General features: G+C 36.7%; 2 protein-coding genes across 2 annotated transcripts; one reads left to right on the forward strand and one right to left on the reverse strand.

The window, feature by feature from the left end:
- Nucleotides 1-1,188: 1,188 nt before the first annotated feature.
- On the reverse strand, nucleotides 1,189-8,663 carry LOC141826412 (DNA (cytosine-5)-methyltransferase CMT3-like). Its single transcript, XM_074713657.1, is given in 22 exon segments — nucleotides 1,189-1,427; nucleotides 2,285-2,388; nucleotides 2,469-2,538; nucleotides 2,620-2,663; nucleotides 2,735-2,839; nucleotides 2,945-3,066; nucleotides 3,488-3,575; nucleotides 3,676-3,762; nucleotides 4,668-4,736; nucleotides 4,815-5,144; nucleotides 5,222-5,288; nucleotides 5,357-5,415; nucleotides 5,500-5,742; nucleotides 5,850-5,915; nucleotides 5,989-6,191; nucleotides 6,270-6,369; nucleotides 6,466-6,603; nucleotides 6,685-6,792; nucleotides 7,420-7,516; nucleotides 7,613-7,641; nucleotides 7,735-8,438; nucleotides 8,441-8,663. Coding segments are annotated over 22 exon segments (3,228 nt in total). The 3' UTR covers nucleotides 1,189-1,255.
- A 3,153-nt stretch (nucleotides 8,664-11,816) lies between these two features.
- Nucleotides 11,817-18,570, forward strand: LOC141826411 (uncharacterized). The gene is made up of 7 exons (XM_074713656.1): nucleotides 11,817-12,882; nucleotides 14,347-15,685; nucleotides 15,892-16,171; nucleotides 17,132-17,239; nucleotides 17,330-17,608; nucleotides 17,872-18,015; nucleotides 18,350-18,570. Exons 1-7 carry the CDS (start codon nucleotides 11,817-11,819, stop codon nucleotides 18,536-18,538), a joined length of 3,405 nt encoding a protein of 1,134 aa, XP_074569757.1. The 3' UTR covers nucleotides 18,539-18,570.
- Nucleotides 18,571-18,576: the final 6 nt, after the last annotated feature.

The following is an 18,576-nucleotide window of genomic DNA, read 5'->3' on the forward strand; positions in this document are numbered from 1 at the left end:
TTGAGATTCGATTTTTATTTACTTCAATAATTTACTTCGTCGTAATTCACTGAATTATATCTTAAAAATAATATTATAATACTCTAATTTACGATCATCTCGTAGGTCGTACAATTTGATGGGCGCCTGAACATTGCAGAAGATGATGTTTCAGCTCGTCGAGCAAAGTGGGCATCAAAACATTGAGGCGGTCTCAACTGTCAAATATTTCCCTGCCGAAAACTTCTACGAGTTTATTTTTCTTTCATTTCACATGATATTGATATATACAAGGTAGCGCAGTCGATGAGTCAAGACCAGTCTTCTCCAGTTTTATTTGAGCGTTTGTTCATGATCACGACACACAAGCAAGCGCTTTGACAGAATATACACATACACACTGACTCGAGCACATCAGGAAAGGAAGGAAAGAAAGGGTACACAACTGCGAACGAGCTAGAAAGTGAAGCCGAAGGCGACCACCGGCGGCAACGAACGACACACAGCGTGAAAATGTTGGGCGGAGCACAGACTACGTTGGCGGCTGCATGCAGAAGAAGGTGCAGAAACACTCATCATCTTCCGTGCACCTCGCGCTCCCCTGTGGCTCCTCCCTGGAGCACTCGTGGCTGCACGCCTGCGCCATGCACTTCCCCATCCGAATCGTCTTCCGGCACGTGTGCTCTGGAAGCCTGGTCGATCGGGAGCGGTGCGCCATGACCTCAGCCGCCTCGGCTGGGCTCCGGTTATTAGTATTCTCAATTGACTGATTGCTCTTACGAATTGAGGTGCCTGAAGGGAGGAGCAGGAGAACGAGAAGGAAGACAGAGAAAAGCTTCATTCGGAGGAATTGGACGTGGAGCAAGGCGAACAGAGGATGCCCTTTGTGATTAGTTTATGTCATCTCGTAGATTGATTACCTTTTGGCAAAGCACTTGTTCTTATCTTCGTCCGACTGCTCTATTATTTAATTGCGAATTCCTCACTTTTCAACTTCCAATTTATTTACATTTTAGTAATTAAACATAACGAGTACGAAAGAACGAAGGCAAATAAACCTTAATTTGAGAAATTATATACCGTGACCAAAACATCATTGCATTGTCCGATACACTTGCAAGTGAATGATAAAATAGATAGTGGCAATAATACAACAATAAGCAAGTTTAATGTTCCATCAATTCTGGACCATAAATAACAAATAATAGGACGGCCACAAAATCATGCCATGAAAAAAAAAAGGATTGATATGATTGTGCCAAATGCCTCAAATCGATCAACCACTCTCTTCCGCTTCAATCGTTGCAGATGCAGGATCCAGCACAGGAAAATGACGCGGAAGTGTAAGGAGAGGCTCACTATTGCGATGACCGTGATATGCTTGACCCAGTGCGTAACCTAATGCTGTAGCGACTGGAACAGCAACAGCATTACCCACTTGAATGTATCTGAAACAAGAAACAAACTGAGTTAAGAGTTCGACTTAAAACAATCGGACATTTGGCTGATGATATTATTGTGTTGTATTTAAGAATCCTAATTTAGGTAAGTAGCAGCAAGCTGAGTTTTAATCTCTAGCCTCTGCTTCTCATTTTATACCTTCTTTACCAACCACCAAGCACTAATGCAATATTAAAGCAATAAAAGCAATCTTAGTATTTAAAGATCTTATGAAAACAAGTATGAGAATATAAACGTTGAAAGGTGAAATTTCAACCTCTTCATTTCTCCCTCTTATAACAGATGTCACCATCATCCAATCAAACAGGGAATAACATTACACATTCAGAAAAAAAATATAGAAATGTATAAAAATTAAACAAATCTTTATTTTATGGTATTTCTACTTCAAAAGAGAGGGAAGGAATTAAACATTAAAAAAGTTTTAAAATATATAAAAGTTAAAAGCAAATATCTTTATTTTATGGTCTTCAATAGAGTCAACGTAGAGGAAAGGAAAGAAGAAAAACAATCATTTCCCACGTCTACTTCAGTAGAGGAATTAAAAAAGTAAGAAACAATGGAACTAAATATTTATAACCCATATTTAATTCCGTCCAAATATACACAGAAAAGGTATAAAATAATGGGAAATTATCAAAAAGGCTAATTTTAAAACTATCTTGGATGAAAAAATCAAAGGGTTAAAAAGTTGAAATTAATTTACAAAAACCAGGTAATATCGACAAAATAATCTTACAAAAGTGCTCATTTTATGAAGTACCACAGCAAAATAATTGATGATGATGACTATGTTAATGACATAAACTGAGGGAAAGAAAACTAGAACAGGAGTTGTTTCTACCGTTCTTTTATAGGCCCTCGGAGTTGATAGTAATCTGGGAAGCCTTGTAGCCTGGCATTCTCACGAATTGAGAGTACTCTATCTTGCACCGGGTGCAAAATTACCTATCAATATACAAATCATTATAATGATTAGCAACTAAAAAACCATATATATACTACAGTTCATAAATTAATTGTTGTACCTGGTTGTGAGGCTCAGCTCTTGTTACAACAGTGGGAACAGTTTCATCCCACCAAAGTCGTCCAAAAGGCCTATAAAAAAAAATTATCAAAAACTAAATATTGTAGCAGATATGGTATATGATTTTAAAATAAAAATATGTTGTAGTGTACTTTGGGGATTTTCCTTTGATAAAGGACATTGCATAATCAGGAACCTGCAGCAAAGGATTTTTTCAGATGAACTGAGATTACACCTAAAGCTAGCAATCAACACCTCATTAAGTACCAGTGGTTTCCCAGATGGCAAGTAAACTCTCTCGACTTCTGGATCCCACTCAACTATATTATCATTACCAACTCTAACTCCTGGCAAATCCCTGAAGTTTGCACCCTACAATAAAGACAACCAAATTTTGCATTGAATTGGAATTCTGGAAAATATTACTTTACAGAATGGAAAAGCAAGAACAACTAGGGGTAGGAAGATCAAGCAAACCTTTTTCTTTGGTATCGCACAAACTCGCTGATAATCATCCTCATTTAATTGCAACGGCCTGTGATCAAAAAGTGGATGTTTTGCAATAGGCCTCTCCAAAATAGATCCAGAAGCTAAAGCTTCTGCACATCAAACAGAAAACTATTATGAAAGCACAGTCAACAGAAAATCATATAAACAATAGGAAGCTGTAGAAATATTACTTGTGATACAAGTTAAGAACATAATCACAAAATTTGAAAATTTATTATGGGAAGATCTGCTCTTTACACGAATAAGCTTTTTAAGAAATAGACAGTTGGAAATAATTTATTCTAGACTATTAAAAAATTTGGTATGTTCTAATTTAGTAGGATTTAATATAGTATTGTATTTCCCAGTTAACTATATTGCCTTTTAATTAGTTAGAGTGAGGTCTATAAAAGTTGTGTTTCAATTTATCAACTAATGGCACTAGCCATTAATTACTAATTCAGAAATTTACATGGTAGAAATCTTATTGTAACCAAAAACCAAAAAAAATATTAAAAAAACGCAGCTTACCAATCCTTGAAAGACGAATGAACTTCTGGAACTCTGTGATTGGTGGTCTACCATAAGGCATTTCATCCCTATCTTCATAATTACCAATCTAATTTAAAGTAGCAACCAATACATATTAATAGCTACATAAATTCATGAGTTATTTAAAATCGATTAAATCATACAGAATCACATGGGAATATAAATACCGCAGGGAGGTCAGATATGGCATCCTCCAAGAGTAGTTTCTTCTCAAGTTGTGGATGTTGATCTTCATCATATGCAACAATGTTTTGCTACAAATGAGCAAGACATTATTAGGAACTAAGGCAAGACATAAGGATTATAAAGCTTTAGTTACCATCAGACCAGCATAAGCAAGGTTCAAATCTAGGGCTATAAATGAACCGAACATTCGTAAACAAGCATGGTGTCTATCTTAATAAAAACTTATTTATATTCGTTCAATACACACAAGATCAACTAAACAAACAAGCTTGGACAACTCATTAAACTAAACAAACAAACTCGAATATATATGTATTCAACTCGTTAATGTTTGTGAACAATATTTATGAACTATGTTCATCAATAAAACTATTATCAACATGCTAAAAAAACAAAAAAAATTCAAAATAAACAAATAAGTTTGTATTATCAAACTCAATAACCAACCAAATAAGTTTAAAATATAAAAGTTTCAAACAATCAAACAAACTTGAATTAAAAACTTGATAACATAACATCTAATGAATCAAGCTTAATCTCATAAAAAAAATAAACCAAACCAAGCTTGAACAATGATTCCAACAACCTAGTTCATTTTAGGTTTGACTTGGCTCAACTACCTTATCAAACAAACTTGAACACCACAAAGCTTGGTTCGGCTTGGCTTATTTACAATCTTATTCAAGTCCTGATTGATTTCATATTAGTCAAATTTAACAATAAAATAATATGCATATTCAAAATAAGGTCATATGTCAAGTTAGAATAGAATATAGAATGTAATTACAAAGTATAGATATGGCATCTTTCAAGATAGCAAACTTGTTAAAATTAGTTAGTATTAATCAAGTCTAGCTTAACTAATAGAATTAGAAACTTTATTTGGGAATACAAGACTATAATGTTACTAACTCATATTCATAAAAACTAATGGATATAAGAAGTAAATGAGAATGGAATATATAGTGAATACCTCAAACTCATTAGGTGTACCCCCACGCACCACCACATCATGAGTAGGTAATGGAAATTGAGGCAGAATCTACAACAAAATATGTTAGAACACACTAAACAAAAGACTCGAGGAACTTGTGATAATGCAAATGGAAAAAAATATAACCTCAGTTGGGCGAGCACCCCAAAGGAATGCTCGCATTCGAAATTGAGGCAAGCCATAGCATCCAGCAACCATCATACCAAGCCTTGCCTGATAGTTCATGGCAACCAACCTGCTCAATGCATATCTTCCCAAAAAACCATTAGCAAACTTGAGAATGTCAACCACATTCTCCATAAGGACGTATTTTGGTTTCAAGAACTCAACAATATCCATAAAAACAAGCATTTGTTGATTCTTTGGATCTTCCAATGGGGCATTCTTATTTCTAAATCGATTAAATCCACTTATTCCTTGACATGGTGGACCACCACAAATCACATCCACTTGGCCCTGTAGTAAGAGCAATAAGCAATTAAAATTTACCAACTAGAAAGGAAAAGTTAAAAGCATGAAAGAAAGAACCATACAGGTAATGGTAAAATATTCTTCTTGGATCCACTCTTCACAAACTCCATAATTTTCTCTTGACAATTGCTGGTAGAGCATATTTAAGTTACAAATCAGCAATACAATATTAAAAACAGTATTCATGCATTAAGTACCTTAAGCCATCAATTGGCTCCCAAGTATCATAGCTACGATCATATCCTTTCCAACGAACCTATAAGATGCAGAAAAGTTACTCAATGCTTTTTTTGATGCTGTAAGGATGGAAAATCTTGGATCACTTGCTTCAGTCATGTACCTTAAACTTCAGTCCAACTTTGTTAATGTTACTTGGATCACCATAGCAAATATCAACTAATTTTTCAACCTCAAAATCTTCACCATTTGGAGGCTCTGAATCTTCATGTTCTTTATCATCTAAACTATTAAAATCACTTTCTTCTTCATCCAAACTTTGGTCACCAAGTACACAATACTTGGTGTGTAATTTTGCCCATTCATTCAAGAGAGCCAAAAAATCATTGGCCTTCTCATTTCTCACCTAGAAGACAAGTCTACTGTAGCAAACACTAATCGTATTGCAAAAGACTAAGCAAGTAACTCTTAAATGTTTTGAAAGTTAAAATAAAATGGGCCATTTAGCACTACCTGAGTCTCTGGATGATTGAGCTTTAAGCTTTGGCATGCATATGGATTGAAATCAACTGCCCAACGCTACAAAACCAATATATTAAAAGTCAAGTATATACAGTTAGCAAATTCAATGAAGTCTGCAGGATTAACTTACTGTTTGGAGATTCATGTCAGACAAACTAGCACCCAGGCATAAACCGGTGGACATTGCCCCACAGCCAGAATAGAGATCAAGCAAAGTGATGACATTCTTTCGACCAGATGGAGCCTCAGAATCTGATGTTTTTTGATTTGTAGTATTAGAAGGATCTTCTGAAGAAACAGTGGATGAAGAACCACTATCAGTCCCAGCACTTTCTGGAATCAAGAAAAAAAGAATCAGAGCAAGTGATAGACAATACCAATTACCAAAAGCCCAGAAAATACTAATACTACCATTTGACAGATTTTCAAATGTAGAATATGCCAAAGAATATGACATATCATAATAAAGATCACATGGAGGAATGTTTTTCTCCTTAGCTTCTAAATCAATCTGTCATAGGACATAATCAAGTTAGACATCTCAAAAACTAATTTAGAACTATCATCTAGATAATGTTGAGAAAAGTATGAAGATATTTAAACAAACATTTGGAGTCACTCGCTGAATTTGTATCTTTGAGACAATGCAGTCCAACACATTGTCATTTTTCTCCGTTGATAAGAAAACTCTTCTTGAATCATGCACCACTTTGGATCCATGGCAATGAGCATGTTCCTTAATAACCTAGAATTTAGTAATAAAATATACATCAAGGAATTCAATTTTCCAAGAAAAGTTAATGTTAGAAAAGCTAATTTTACTTACAGTGTCTTCTGCTCTGAAAAACCACTGAGCAGTAAAGTGTAATTGATTATCAGGTGCTTGAAAAAATTCAACTATATGACCAATGTAATCAGCTTCTCCTTCACCTGCCTGAAATTATCAAACATGACAATTTATAAGGCAAAAGATAGTTTCCAGATCGATGTTAACTATAAAAAATAGTTACCTTTCATGTCATACAAAAGAACAAAGTATGAGAGAAATGTGGGAATTAAACTAATAATTTTTCACATCAATCAATAGCAAAAAGTGCTTAGACGAGTTTTATGGTTGATTATGGATAGAGCCATACACCTCAGCTTATCAGCGCAACTTTCCAAATGAGACTGAAAAGAGGCATACAAAATATTGTAACCGTCAATATATACAAAAGATATTCCCTTTTTCATTCAAAAAATATGATAACCATGAGAAAGACAACCATGAGAAAGAAAAAGAATATGTTAAATGAAACATTAATAAAATCACTTAGAAAAAGATAAAAACAGGCATGAGAAAAAGAAAGAATGTGGCATTATTGCATTTCTCTTTTTCCAATTTTGATAATATAATGTCAAATTTAACAAACGAACTTTTGTATTGAAACTAAGAAAACAAACATGTGCATAATGAGGTAGCGTATTGAAAAATGATGCAGCCAGAGTTAAACTTATTCAACATTTAGTTAAGAACAGATATGTCAAACAAAATGCTAAGAATCAATATCACAAAGCTCACTTTCACATATGCATCATCATAAAGGTTGTAAGTAACTCCATCCACCATGGCCTTCAAATAATGTTGTCTTGCCAGCAATATTGGTTCATCATCCACTCTAAAATTAGAGAAGATATATCACCCCTATATCATAGGTAATGCAAGGAAACGAGAGAAAGAACCCAAAAAAATACTGTTTAAATTGAATTCTCACCTTTTGGCACTTCCAGAAGCGTAGGTCCTCTTTAACCACACAAAGAAACGGCATAAATATAATCAGGTGGCAACTGACAAAAAAGACATTAAACTGCAAATGATTTTAAATACATGTCTTACTTTCCTCTGGTATCTTTCTGGCCAACGCTGTTTAGCTTCGGCCGCTGGAATTGGATCGCCAATAAAGTGGCAGCCGAGCACCACATCTTCCTTTGAAGTTTTGCTATAGCCCGCCCTCTTCTTTGGTGATAGTTTGATGCTCACCACTTCCTTCCGCTCTTTCTCTTCCGCCTCCTGATTTTCAGCTTGTTCGGATCTTCGATCGCTCGCGACATCATATCCTTCATCACAGATGCAGATATCCTCCTTCTTGACTGACTGATCCAGTGTTGGATCAGTCGATGCTACCTCACTATCCCCACCAACGATCCCCGTGACTTGATTCTTGACTCCAACCGGGCCTCTGGCGCTAGATCCGTCAGCATTTGCCACCCATTTTTTTCTTCTGGTGGTTGAATCCGTCGGCACTGCCTGGTTCGCCCCTCCGGCCACCACTGATGCCTCCATCACCCTATTCTTGCTTACATCTGCACCTATGGCGCTATCAGTGTCAGCCTCAGTGGCACGCTTCTTTCCTCTAGTGGTGGGTGGCGTGGAGCGGGCACCGTTAGCCTCGACGTCCAGCTTCATCCGCCGCGTGCGCTTCTCCGCCGACGCCGTGACCATTTCGGGAAGGTGGGAGGCCGACGACAGCGTGGACGACGGCAGAGGTATCGGGCGTACAGGAATTGCGCTACCCTCGTCCGCATTCGTGGCGCGCTTTTTCCTCTGGTCGTTGGAGCCGACGGCGCTACCTCGTCCGCCGCTCCGCCCGCCACCGATCTCTCCGTGGCGCTATTCTCACTTCCATCTGAAGCCGTGGCACCGTCGATGCCAGCATCAGTCGAGCGCATCTTGCTTCGGGTGGTGGGGGGCGTGGCACGGGCAACGCTGGCCTCGGCCGCCCGCCTAACCCTCCGATCTCGCTTCTCCACCGACGCCGCAGTCATTTCTTGAAGCTGGGAGGCAGAGAACAGCGTGAAGGAATGCAGAAATATCGCCGTTGGAGGAGAGGATTGTCTAGGGTTTCGCAGCGGCGTCGCTGCGTGGGAGAGACTTAAAATCTGAATCGGAGCTGAAATTTAGTGGTATGAAAAGAGCGGGAACCGGAATCATGGAAGAGCGGAGTAAATTAGTTTGAAATGGAATTTGGGGTCCGAATGAGTTTGGGCGGTAGATTTAAATTTCACACTGTGCATCGTAGGAAGAGTTGACCGTAGAGCGTTGACTAAAAATAGAAATGTAATTTATCTCTCGTTATTATCATACTAACTACATTAATAGTAATATAGTATGTGCCATATATTTTCATAAAAAACGATTTTACAATATCTTTATAAAAAATTAAAGAAATAAATTTAAATAATTATATATATATACCAGAGGCTTGAATAAAGAGCGACATTTTTAGCATGCTCTATTAATGGCCATTTTACTATTAGAATAAATTATAAAAGGGAAAAATGATGGATTCTAAGTTAAGACATGCCTAAATGATTATCAACCTATTTGAAAATTCAATTTTGGTCAATTTTTTTTTAAATGGATAAAAATTAAAAGACGTTCCAAATTATACACATCATTAGGGCATCCACAATACCATCAAATATTTCATCCAAATATTTATGATCCCCACTTCCATATCATCAATCAAATATCTCATTTCTCAAATATCCCAACTTTCACAATCAAATATACCACAAATCAAATATCTATAGGTCCCATCTATTATCACTATCTCCTTCCTCAATAATAAATATTATCCCAACCACCCTAGCCTAATTTTTTTTATTTAATTTAAACCATTTATTTTATTAATTTTTATTAAAAAAAAGGAAATCACCGGGCAAAGGGTTTAGGGTCCCACCTATTCACTCTTCATAGGGGATATTTGATACATGGGGATATTTCTCCAAATATCCCCTCAAATATCCCCTATTGGAGATGCCCTTAAAAAGCACTATGTTTTTTTAAATAAAAGAGCACCCTATCAAAAAAATGTATTCCCAAAATATTTATTACAACATTATTCTTTACTTTCAATATTATTCTTACGTACAACTACAATGTGTAAAAACTATTTAATAATTATTATAATTATTTTAAACTAATTTTAATTAATTTAAAATAATTTTGATAAAATTTAAAATATATAACTAAATGATAAAGGGTATTTTAATATAATAATATTTAAGATTTATGATTTAATATTTTAAAGTTTAATGTTTAGTTACAATTATATAATAACTATTAGTAATTGCTACAAGTATAAGGGGGCTCTTGGTAGCTGTATTTAGGAGAGGGGAATAGGAATAAAATCTATTTCATTTCTATTCTTAATGCTCAGTAGATGAGAATGAAAATCAAAATAAGAATTTGATATCCCTGATTTCATAACCTATCCCTCCCCCAGTTATTGCTAAATCCATTCCCATCGCGGTGCAACTTTTTTCCTCGTGGACAGTGGTACCCCGCGCCCTTTTTCTTTCCCCGTTCATCTAAGCTCCTCTCCATCTTCTTCCTCTTCTTCTGTTCTCTGCCGATCGAGCTCCTCCACCCCTTCCCCTTTTCTTCCTCCTCTTCTTCTTCCTTTCTCCTGAAACGCAATATTGTTCATAATCGATTGCTTGATCGATTATGAACAAGTGTAATCGATCACTTGATCGATTACAGGATTTTCTAAGAAAATAAACTACGATAATTAATCGATCAGACGATCGATTAAGCCATGTTTTAATCGATCGAGAGTCTTAATCGATCGTCTGATCGATTATTCCAGTATCTATACCAAGCATCAAAAATTCGGTAATCATTCCCATTGCCATTAATCCCTCAATGGAAATAATATCCATTCCTATTACCGAATGTATATCAAGCGCCCCCTAAAAATTAGTCGATAGTTGTAAAAAAAAAAGTAATTATTCATTTTAATTATAATTACTATATATAAATTATTATTGTACCAAAGTTATTTTAAATTAATCAAAATCACTTCAAAATTACTATAGTTAACTCACAAATTCTAAATCATAAATCTTAAAATCACATATAAACAATTATAATAGCTATCTAATAACTTTTACGTATTATAATAGTTATTAGTAGCGATTACAACACCATTGAATAATGACCGATGAAAAATTTTAGAACAAAATAATCACTTTTAGAATTAACCGAGTCAGACGACTCAAATTGAGAACATAAATATAGATTATCTATCATCCCTACTAAAAATGGCTAATTTAATTTTGCAAAAAAAAAAAACAGTGACTTTTTTAATTTGTTTATTATTTATCTAAAAGTATCCGATAAAATATGTTCTTCATCAAATAAGGCAAGGAACCATGTTCCATGCCAACCATAAACTCACGTGCACTAATACAAATATATATAATTTAGTAATATGCGAATTTAATTTAATATTTGCGCTGCCAGTGCTGATCCTGGATCGGCAATTACTTCCAAACCCTCCAACCGAATCGAATCCAAATCCAAATCCAAACCCTCGAAACCGAATCGAAATCCAATCACGTCGTCCTCGACCAATGTCGACCTTCCTCGGTCCCTTCTCCCTCCGCTTCCTCCGCTATTGACTTCGCCGGATCCCGCTGCTGCCCCACGCCCAAGCACCGCCTGTTCTCCTCGCCGGACTGCCGCCGGAGGTTGCCGCGGCTCGCATACCCGCTCCTCATCTCCATTGTTTTCTCGATCCGTGAGTCTCGCGTTCCTAGTTCTGCCTCTCCCGCTCAAAGTTTTTTTTTTCCCTTCATCTTTTGTTGGCCCTCGTATTTGGGTAGGGCTGCGGACTGGGCCGCTAGGGTTTGTTCGTATGTCCGGTACCGAGGTGGATTGGCCGCGGTACTTGCCGGTCTTGTTTTTTTAGAAGCAAAATTGTGTGTTTGACAGCTTGGTCTAGGGTTTCGCGTCTTGTTGTTATTTAAATGGCGTTGCTTGGTGCAAAAGGTTCCCTTTTTATTTAGTGCAAAAGGGAATCACGAGCAAGAAAGAGGACATAAATCTACTTTTGTGTCACCTCGTTTTGATTTGCAGGCTCATTTGGAGTTTCTTTTATAGCTTCGTGGCGGTCTCTTCCCTTTCGGGAGATGGTGGACTCGGTGGACGTGGTGTTGGAATTTCTGAGGAAGAATCGGTTTACCAATGCAGAGGCTGCTTTGCGGGGGGAGCTGAATGCGCGGCCAGACTTGAATGGGTTCCTTCAAAAACATATTTCCGTGGAAAAAGAAGAAGCGGGAAGAAATGCCGGAGAAGTTGGTAGTGCTAGGCAGCAAAACTCCAACACTCATCGCCCGGAGACCTCTAAGGAGTACATTGTCAAGGAAATTGAAGTAGGAGGGTCTGGTAATGGTTTCAACAATAAGAAAGGTCTTGGTTTCGGTCAGGATAGGGACAGTGGCTCTGTAGATCTTTATCCTTTGAATTTTGGTTCCAGTGCTTGTAATTCTGATTTACTTTCTAAAGACACTGGTGCACTCGTCAACAATTTTGCTGACCTCTTAATACCAGAAGAACCAAAGCATCGGCGCATTACTTTTGTGCCTGAGAAAAGAGATCGTGCTGTTGGTACTGAACCTGATCAGCTAGCAGAGCAGCGAACTTCTTATGCCAAGGACAGAGATAAAGCTGTTCTTGAAGTGAAGCCTGAGATCAGCCAGCCTAGTGATCATAAGGACAAAAATGCTTATTCTCAAGACCATTTTGTCAATGACCTTTGGGTGAAAGCTGAAGACTCATTCAAGGGATGCTCTGTGAAGACAGTTTTTCCATTTCTGAAGGACACAGCCTCATCCAGTTGTAGTGAATTTCCTAATGGAAAAAATGAGTTTAAGCATAAAGATGGTAGCAACAATGAATTAAGAAAAGAACAACTAGACGAGTTCGGCAGATCATACTTCTTGGTTAAGTCCCAAGAAAATGCTGTAACTAATGGTTGTAAGAGTTTTGATTTACCGGCTATCGGTGAGAATCACCGGGATGAATTACCTAAGTTGCCTCCTGTAAGGCTTAAGTCCGAAGACAAGTTACTCAGTACTCAGTTGGTGGAAAAGGCTGGTCAGCATGGATCAGGAATGAAGGTATCCGATGCTGACAGTACTTTTATGATAGGATCCTTCCTTGATGTACCTGTTGGGCAGGAGATCAACTCGTCAGGTATGCTATAACTGAGTGGTTAGTGGGGTTTCTAGTTATGGATTTTAACTGTTGAATTTAGCTTAGTAAATTAATATGTCCCTGCAAAAAATAAGGGTACAATATATATCCAGTCTCTTAGCCATGGATCATGACATGATCATTGCATTTTCATTTTGCCTCAACATATATGAAACTATTAGTCCTCAATTCATTTAATAAATTTTATTACCAGTGTTCTAAGTGATAGAAAATCTGATATGATGTTTCTGATGATTTGTAAGAACAGAATTAAACCTAATTTGCTTAGTAAAGCTACACAAAATTTAAGACCAATGAATGTATTTGATGGTTGAATTTGGGGCTTCCATTTGTCTACTGATTTGATTTGCAAGTTTTTCCCGTTTAATTGTTCATAATATTGCCAATTTCGATACCAGAATTATGAAAGGAATTGTGTGGTCGGTCTATGAATTGACTAATATATATTGTACACAGCTGAATTTTTTTGCCTGGTCTTAAGACTTGTGTATGATCATGCCATGTGCTTGCTAGTTTTCTCTTTGGATAACGAGCCTATATTCCAGACATGCCACTGGATCAATGGCCTTTGATTTAAGTACCCGCTGCTTAAGAAATATTTGGCGATGCCAAAGATTATTGTTTATGCATGCCAATATGTCATATTTCCTTCACATTTTTTAGTCGAAATAGGCTTCTCTTGGTTAGTTTATTTCAAAATGTATTCTTTCACTGCTTTTGAAACCATGCTGATTGCTGGCAGTACTTCTGTGGGTTCTTGTTCATTTAATTCTTAAGAGGACATCTAATGCATGTACCTCAACTATTTACTTGAATTCAAAAACCATCTCTTTAGCCAATTGTTCCAGCCTTCCAGGCATTCCATTATTAATCAGAAATCTGTAAGCTTTAGCTTGTACCAAGTATGGGAAGTTCACAGATGGGCCACAGACTCCAATTATATGTCGTACAACCTTTTGAAGCAATAAATTTGCCTTCTCCAGCAGCAAATGCCTTTCTACTGTGATATTTTCTTACGTTGTTCACATTTTGGTAGATACCCAATCACATCGTTATATATATATATATATATATATATATATATATATATATATATATATAGTCCCATGAATTTCTAGATCCTGTTTTATTTTTTATTTTTTATTTTTATTCTTACTTTTTTGTTCTATTGAATTTGGATTCATTGGTGAGATATAACAGTTCAGTTGAAACTTTAACCTTATTCTTTTAAGTCAGCCCTGGTGTTTGTGTTTGACGAAGTATCTGTTCACCCTGGATTTAACTATATCTTCAATGTTTGCTTGCTTGTGTCTGTCATTGTCAATGCTCGAAGGTCTGTTCTTAGCCTATGTCCTGCAGAGTGCAGTTGATTTATACATGTATCTGCATTCTTTTCTGCACCATAAGCCAATGTTTTATATAAGCTGTGAGATTTTAATACAGGTGGCAGGCGAACAATTGGAAGTAGTTGGCTTTCTGTAAGTCAAGGAATTGCTGAAGATACTTCTGATTTAGTATCTGGTATTGCAACCCTTGGTGATGATTCTATTGACTATCCGAACGAGTATTGGGATTCTGATGAGTATGAAGATGATGATGATATAGGCTACATGAGACAGCCAATTGAAGATGAAACCTGGTTTTTGGCACATGAAATCGACTATCCAAGTGATAATGAGAAAGGAACACATCATGGGAGTATGCTTGATCATCGGGACCAGGCACCAAGAAAAGATGAAGATGATGACCAGTCTTATGCTGAGGAGGATTCCTATTTGCCAGGAGATCAGTATTTCCTAACTAAGAATGTTGAACAAGTTGGTATTTCGAAGGGACCATTGGGTCATAAGATGGCAGGAGTATTTGGGAGAACAAATGAGAATGATCTAATAGATCACTATGATGGGCAGTTAATGGATGCTGAAGAACTAAGCTTGATGCATTCAGAACATGTTTGGCAAGGTTTTGTCACACAAAATAATGAACTAATGATGTTAGGGGATGGCCCAAACTCAATTGAGGTTGGACGAATCCACCAGAGAAACTCTCTTATAGAAGATGATCAACATGGTTCGGTCAGGTCAGTTGGTGTGGGCATTAATAGTGATGCTGCTGATATAGGTAGTGAAGTTCGGGAGAGCTTGGTTGGAGGAAGCAGTGAAGGGGACATGGAATTCTTTCCTGATCATAATGTTACAGAGTTTGGTATAAGACATCCTCAGAGTGGTACAACCAGTAGCGATTTGAACATATCAAAGAAGGAAAAGATGAAGGAAAATAAACGAGATAGCTACATTTTGGCATATAAAAAGGATTTAAGCCTGCCAGGTGTGAGTGCTGATGGTGCCTTCTCTTTCCAGCCTCTTAAAACTGCAAGTATGTTGGAGGTTGATTCTAACAAAACACTATGTTCAAGAAAATCTAGCGATGCAGTTAATACTTTTGATGAATGTGCGAATGGTCTAGTTTCAGAGGATGCCCTTTCTACTTGGAGGAGAAAAAGCAGTGATTCATCTCCTGTAAGGAGCTCGAGAGATGGGAAGGCTTCTGATGCTGTCAGATCACGGAACTCAAGTGTATCATCAGCGTCAGATTATGGTTATGATGAAACAGACAGTATCAGGAAAAGGCACCGTGAAGCAAATGAGATAAAGGAAGAAGATCCTGGAGCAGCATTAGAAGATGAAGAAGTAGCTGCACTGCAAGAACAACTAAGACAGATAAACGCTCAGGAGGAGGAATTTGAGACTTTCTATCTTAAGATAGTTCATAGGAAAAACAGGCATGCAACATATATTCTGATTGAATGATAAATGGATTTTGTTCATATTTGTTCCTCTTCCCTCGATTTTTTCACGCTAATGATCACAACTAACTGGTTATAAAAACAAATGTATTAGGGTTTCTGTCATTTTTAGAAAATTTGACTTTCTTCTTTGTCACTTTTATCTTCTAACTTTCAGTTTTTCCTGTTCATGTCACTTACAGAACTGGCTTTGAAGAGGACAAAAATTTTCATGTGGTTCTGAATTCTGTTATTGCTGGACGGTATCATGTAACTGAATACTTGGGTTCTGCTGCATTTAGCAAAGCTATTCAGGCACATGATTTGCATACTGGCATGGATGTCTGTGTTAAAATTATCAAGAATAACAAAGATTTCTTTGATCAAAGCCTTGATGAAATCAAGCTTCTGAAATTTGTTAACAAGCATGACCCTGCCGACAAGTATCATATTCTACGTCTCTATGATTATTTCTATTATCAGGTGACAAAAGATTAGTTAAGTTCAAATAGTTCTTATCTTAACTGGGAATGCTTGAATTGCTTTGAAAGAGATATTTCCAAAAAAAGCTCAGCATGAAGTAAAAGATAGCTAGGGAAAGTTCCAAATTTTGAATAATGTATTATAGGATTAGTAATTTAAAATGAAGGTCCTTAAGGCCTTATTCTGATTTGAAATGGCTAGTTATCCAGGAAATAAAATAATGTTTTGAAAAGTATTTGATTACATTGCTGCCTTGTTAGTTGTATATCTCTGCATGCATCAGGACCTTGGAAATTTCTTAATGGTTAGGCTACGTGTTTGGCATCTGCAGCACTCGTGCATTTACCTGTAGGAGAAAAGAAAATAAAGAAAAAAAATTGGATACAGAAGGAATACATGTCCCAAGAATTATTATTATATGGATTTAAGAGCAAGGATGAGAGTATTCAAGTTCAACAGGTGTGCGTATCTCATTGTGCCTTAAAGTTGAAGGATGTAGTTATTTTTCTAAATTTGAGAGAGCAACTTAGGATCTGTCATCAGCAGGAGCACAAAACCCAAAGTCAAGTAACTTAGGCTCAGAATTTAAGTATGCTCATTATTCATTTTTCCTTGTTCTACAAATCTTGGAACGCATAATGCCCTAACTAGTAAACTATCCTTTCTCACAACAATAAACATACCTTTCCTTTCATCATTCAACTATTTGTGAGAATTAGGAAGTTATTAGAATGGAATTAGTTTAAGATGGCTTCATGCAATAACTTTGGTTTCTTGTCTAACTCAGAAAAGATTCTAATAAGTTCATGTGTCTTAGATGATTTTTATCATACATTTCTTTTTAGAGTAGTTTGGAGTTTGACATTGTTATTTCCTTTTGTTTTATTCCCATAGCTATTCCGTAGGATAAAACTTAAAATCATTGTTGTTGTTTCTGATTGATAATTTTGGCATGTGTAGGAACACTTGTTGATAGTTTGTGAACTTCTCAAAGCCAACTTATATGAATTCCACAAGTTCAATAGAGAATCTGGAGGCGAGGTTTATTTTACAATGCCTAGGCTTCAGGTTACATGCTCTAGCTATTGCCCTTGCTCATGATTTTGCTTGTTATTTGCTAGAAGTTTTAGCTTATGTTTTACAGAAATATTTTTGCAGTCCATTACAATTCAATGCCTCGAGGCACTCCAGTTTTTGCATGGCCTTGGGCTCATTCATTGTGACTTGAAGCCTGAAAATATATTGGTGAAGAGCTACAGTAGGTGTGAAGTTAAGGTCATTGATCTTGGCAGTAGTTGCTTTGAAACAGATAATTTATGTTCCTATGTACAATCACGATCATATCGTGCCCCTGAGGTTATTCTAGGTCTCCCATATGATAAAAAGATAGATATATGGTCGCTTGGATGCATCTTGGCCGAACTTTGCACTGGAAATGTAAGTTTCATAACTCAAAAGTAGTATACAACATTTCTTCTTCCTTTTCTTTGCGTCTTATTTGTTCAATCAATTCCATTTCATATGGATAAATCATGTGGCCAAATTAGAGATACTGTTTTTATCTTCTATTTTTTGCCTTCTCCTAGTATTAATCGTTTCCTAAGATGATATTAATGGATTGTGCTGTTTTTTCAAGATGCTATAATTCATAACAACAATGCTCTTCTACTTTGTCATTAAATGAAATCCTACTTGTGCAGGTTCTCTTCCAAAATGACTCTCCTGCAACGTTACTAGCACGTGTTATCGGCATCATTGGTCCCATTGATCAAGGAATGCTTGCGAAGGGACATGATACATACAAATATTTTACAAAGAACCACATGTTATACGAGAGGAACCAGGTTTGAGCCTCCAATATTTAATCTATGTTAAAACCAACTTTCCAATCTTGCGCTGTCTTTCTATAAACCGGTAAGGGTGCATTTTAAATTACAACAAAAATCATATCATTTATATGATTATCAGAAAGAACAAAGGACAGTCAAGTTTTCATTTGATTAGAATTGTTTGTTAACTCGCCGCACAAAACCAAATAATGACCCATGCTTCATCTTATTGTGGCAAAGGTGGTTAGTACCCTCTCGAATGCTCCTTTTCTTAAAAAAAAAAAAATCTGAAGGATGGAAGAGAGGTATAGCTCGAGTGCCTTGATCCTCAATTACATTTTCTTTTCAGGAAACCAACAAGCTAGAATATTTGATCCCAAAGAAAACATCACTACGACACCGGCTGCCGATGGGTGACCAAGGCTTCATTGATTTTGTCGCACACCTCCTCGAAGTGAACCCAAGGAAGCGATCAAGTGCTTCAGAGGCACTTAACCATCCATGGCTTTCATATCCTTACGAACCAATATCATCTTGAGATATCCATGATGGATGCTGCATTATCAATCAGTCTCG

The sequence above is a fragment of the Curcuma longa genome, chromosome 4, assembly GCF_044706935.1.
Source record: "Curcuma longa cultivar G26 ecotype Majalengka, Jawa Barat chromosome 4, ITB_CL_G26_1.1, whole genome shotgun sequence".
Classification (NCBI taxonomy): domain Eukaryota; kingdom Viridiplantae; phylum Streptophyta; class Magnoliopsida; order Zingiberales; family Zingiberaceae; genus Curcuma; species Curcuma longa.